The sequence below is a fragment of the Setaria viridis genome, chromosome 5 (genome assembly GCF_005286985.2).
Source record: "Setaria viridis chromosome 5, Setaria_viridis_v4.0, whole genome shotgun sequence".
NCBI classification, from domain to species: domain Eukaryota; kingdom Viridiplantae; phylum Streptophyta; class Magnoliopsida; order Poales; family Poaceae; genus Setaria; species Setaria viridis.
Genome location: NC_048267.2, coordinates 2035818 through 2039860, shown reverse-complemented (window position 1 = coordinate 2039860; position 4043 = coordinate 2035818). Strand labels below are relative to the sequence as shown.

Below are 4043 nucleotides of genomic sequence, written 5' to 3'. Positions count from 1 at the left end.
CCCGTGCAAGTGAGCTCTGGTTGCTAAACCACTCACGACACTGTCGCTTCACCGGCAGGCCGGTGGTTGGCAATCGGCGCGGCGCAGGCGCGGCAGGCAACTAGCAGCTGTTAGTTTTTGGGTGGGTGGGCGCTAGCGGTGTGTACGCACCTGCCACTCCTGGAGGCCCTGCACATCGTGGGTGCACTTTTACTCATTGGGCTCGCCAACACATCGTGGGTGCGCACAGGCACACAGCAATGGCAGGACTGCAGCACGGGCTGATGGCCCTCGTGGATGGAGATAGAACAATAACAACTGGAGACTGCTCCGTTGATGGATGGGTGTAGAGGAGGTTCAGCTGGCAGCTGGGTGAAAGCGGCGCCACCGCGGAAGGGAACTCGCCGGAGAAGTGGATGCTGTTAGCGGATTGGAGAGCAAGGAGAGAGAGATGAGGGAGCCCTTGGCACTCGTGAAGCGAACTGGGAACAGCTCATCTTGCGTGTGTAGCTCATCTCGGAGAGAGAGGAGGCGTGTGTGGTGTGGAGCAGGATAGGGTCATCGGACATGAAAAGCAGCTGTTAATTAGAATGGAATAAAACCTCGGGTCCGGTGGGTTGTTATCATCAATGCCATCTGACTGCTTGCCCAGACAGTACGCCACATGCGTCCGATCTGCATAGCTCGTGTCAAACGCCCGGCACATAGCATTTCCGAATAATTAAACATCCTTTGTTTCCCGCACCAGCCCTCCATCCAGGCCTCCATCTTGCACATTGCAGCCCGCCCAACAAACCCAGCCATATATATACTGCACTCTAACCCTAATCCCCTCATCTCCATGCCTGCAGTCTCCTCCCCATCTCATCCACCGTCAGGCGGCGGCCGCATCTCGCTGGTCCTCTCATCCTCTGCCCGTCGCTTGGGTTGCGGGCTTGCGGCGCACTCGGCGGGCGGCAGCAGCAGGAGGACGCGACGAGCCACGCCCTTCCCTTCCCCATCTGTATCCGTACTCCAATCACCGCTAATGTCTCCTGTTCTTGGCTTGACAAGTTGACTTACTCATTTGTCATTCTTTCTATCTGTGCGGAGCTCTCTTTGTTTGTGCAGTTGTGCGAATATGCATGCTACGGGTGATGGCCACATGGAAGTCACTGGGAATTGGCTTGTCTGATGTCCGCTTGTGTTGCTTATTGCGTTTTTTTGCTTTTGATTTTTTCTGTACATATGTGAACTGAGTATGTATGTACTATGGTGTGTGCATTGATGAGTTGTGAGACTTTCTTGAATCTGCAGATTGTGATGGTGTGGGATTGTGTGCAGCTCGTGATTTTTCACTTGTGTTATATCTCTGCATTGAACTTTTAATCGATCAATCGAGTTCTGTACTCTCGGCTCTGAGAATATGCGTTAGCGTCGGGTCATGGGTCAGCCCGCGGGCCGTCGGGTCATGCATCGGGTTGGGCGCGGGTCACAATTTCCAGACCGATGCTTGGGTCGGGTCGGGCACGGGCCAGCAAAGGAACTCATCAGGTTTCTTTTGGCTCAACCCGAACCCGACCCGGCCCAGTCTATGATCAGATCTACCACCCATCCGCATCCACCCCATCCACATCCACATCCCTTTTTCATCTCTCCACTCTAAACCTAGGGCAACGGTAAACCTCAGAACCACAAAGCCTAATAATATACATAAAAGGACACCATAGATGGTTCGTAAGCAGCTCTAGCCGGCCAGAACACGAATCATCACGTAGGATCAGAGCATAAAAAAAACAATTCTCCTACACCAAACCAGTCGAATATTATAGTTTATTGCAGTGAGACATGTACACAACTGTTTGACATATATGAGAAATACACAAAGGGAAAACAAGGTATTTCCTCCATTCCAAATTGTAGGTCGTTTTAGATTTTATAGTTCATATATATTATTATGCACCTAGATATTATGCAGAATAATATAACCTAGAAAAGTTAAAACGACCTACAAATTGGAACGGAGGGAGTACAACCAATGCAAACCAAAAGAATGAATGGAACGAAGAAAAACCACAATGCAAGTTTATGGCTCAACTTGATGTCAACATTGTGCTGGCTGGCATCGCAAGGGCCTCTTCTTCGAACTACCTGCATGTGGATTTGGCACCCGGCTTAGTACAGGCGGTGGTTGATGACGCTGCACTTCTTCCTGATCTCTCCCTTGCTCCCCGCCGGCATGGGAAGCTTGCTGAGCTTCACCAGCGAATCGGCGAAGTCCTCGTCCCAGAGCGTGCCGTTCTCGGCGTACTCCTTGACGTGACCGATCGCCTCTTTGTGCGTCAGCAGAGTCCAGTCGGAGTGGAAGGTAACGATCTTGGCGAGGTTGTTGTGGTAGTACGAGTTGTCAAGGAAGTCGGGGATCTTGCGAACACGGCTGGTGAACCCCGGCATGAACCTCGCCACGACGTCGTAGTCCTCGTCGCGGACGTTGTTGTCCACGGTCGGGTTGGAGCCCTGGGGGCACTTGTAGTTGAGCAGGTTGCGGTAGGCCGGGGTGATCTGGTTCGCTGGCTCAGAGAGGCGGCCGGTGAAGGACGAGCAGTGGCCCTGGCCGATGGAGTGCGCGCCGGAGAGGATGACGAGCTCCTCGACGGTGAAGTTCTTCCTGGCGAAGTTGTCGATGAGCTTCTGCGCGTCATGGGCGGAATCTGGGAGCTCCGCCTGGGCTTCTTCGGCCTTAGAGACGAAGCCATCGAGGCGGCCGGCCGGGACGTCGAAGTGGACGTGGCCGTTGCTGAGGATGCTGGCCGCGTCGCGGGCGGCGTAGATGAGGAGGTCGGAGCAGGAGACGACGCCGGGGCACCTCTTCTCCACGGCAGCCTTGATCTCCTCCAGGAGGTCGAACGCGGCGAGGCCGATGTTCACCGGCGCCTCCTTCTCCGGGTGAGGGTTGGCGTAGGACGCGTCCAGGAGGACAGAGCCATCGCAACCCTGCATGGTGCCATGGTTATGGAAACTATTACACCTCATTAACTTTCAGGTCTAATTTTGTATGTATAGTTACTGACTACGTACATTTCACCACACATAATTGAACTAGCTAGTTTAGGTGAGATCAGCATGTGATGAATGGCATATATGCATCATGCAAGTGTGCCTACCCTGACGAAGCAATCATGGAAGAGGAGGCGGATGAGCGCGGCGCCGGTGCGGCGGTTGGCCTTGAGCGCCTTGATGACGTTCCACTTGACGACGTTCTCCAGGCCCTTGCATTTCTTGCTGTAGTACCCGACCTGCAGCTCGCCGGCCTGCGCCGACGGCACGGCGGCGAGGAGCACTGCCGCCTGGACGGCCACAAGGGCGAGGAGCACAGCCGCCGAGAGCTTCATGTTCTCAATAAGGTTGACCAGCTAGGCCGCTAGCTAGCTGATTGATGCTGAGCTCAGGGGGCTTGTGCTCTGCGATGTGATGTTGTGCTCTGGGGCTGGGCCTGCAGGGGTTTATATTGCCGGTTTTGGCCAGCAGTCGAACAGTTGTGCTAACGAATTAGTTTGCACCGATAATGAGAGTACAGCGAGAGGGAACGTGTCCGCCTTGCGACTTTGCTGAATTATGAACCTAACATTATGACTCCATCATGTTAGGCCTACCTAAAGTGGTATGGTGTTGCCTCTGACCTTGATAAACGTGATATTATAGGCTGACACAGCTAGGCCTGTTCCAAAACTCCAATGGCGACCACTTCTCTCCGGACCTAACCATTTCTAAGGCTATATATGTACAGCCGTACTGAGTTAAGTATCGAAATTTTGTTCAATGCAACACAGATTATGGTCTGGAAGTACATATGTATCGCTATTTCTAGTTGAAGACTTGTTTCTATAGCCTCCTGTTGGCACCCGCAATCAACATATTTTATTAATCATTTTAGTGGCCTAGCCTCGCAACTAACATTAATCTCATTTCATATATGTTGAGACTACCATTGTTCATAATGATAAAACAAAGTTAATATAACATAAATAGATAACTTCAAAAAGAAGATTCCATGAATTGGTTTCTGGAAGGCCAAAGACGATCAA

At 52.2% G+C, this 4043-nt stretch overlaps 1 protein-coding gene across 1 annotated transcript; it reads right to left on the bottom strand.

Moving 5' to 3' along the window:
* Window positions 1–1764: 1764 nt before the first annotated feature.
* On the bottom strand, window positions 1765–3448 carry LOC117855588 (peroxidase 2). The gene is made up of 2 exons (XM_034737967.1): window positions 3123–3448; window positions 1765–2952 (listed from the first exon to the last, which is right to left on the bottom strand). Exons 1-2 carry the CDS (start codon window positions 3348–3350, stop codon window positions 2134–2136), a joined length of 1047 nt encoding a protein of 348 aa, XP_034593858.1. The 5' UTR covers window positions 3351–3448; the 3' UTR covers window positions 1765–2133.
* Window positions 3449–4043: the final 595 nt, after the last annotated feature.

Coding starts and splice junctions, on each gene's coding strand:
- LOC117855588 (XM_034737967.1), bottom strand. CDS start 3,350: ATGAAGCTCTCGGCGGCTGTGCTCCTCGCCCTTGTGGCCGTCCAGGCG. Junction 2,953..3,122: donor TCCATGATTGCTTCGTCAGG/GTAGGCACACTT, acceptor GGCACCATGCAG/GGTTGCGATGGCTCTGTCCT.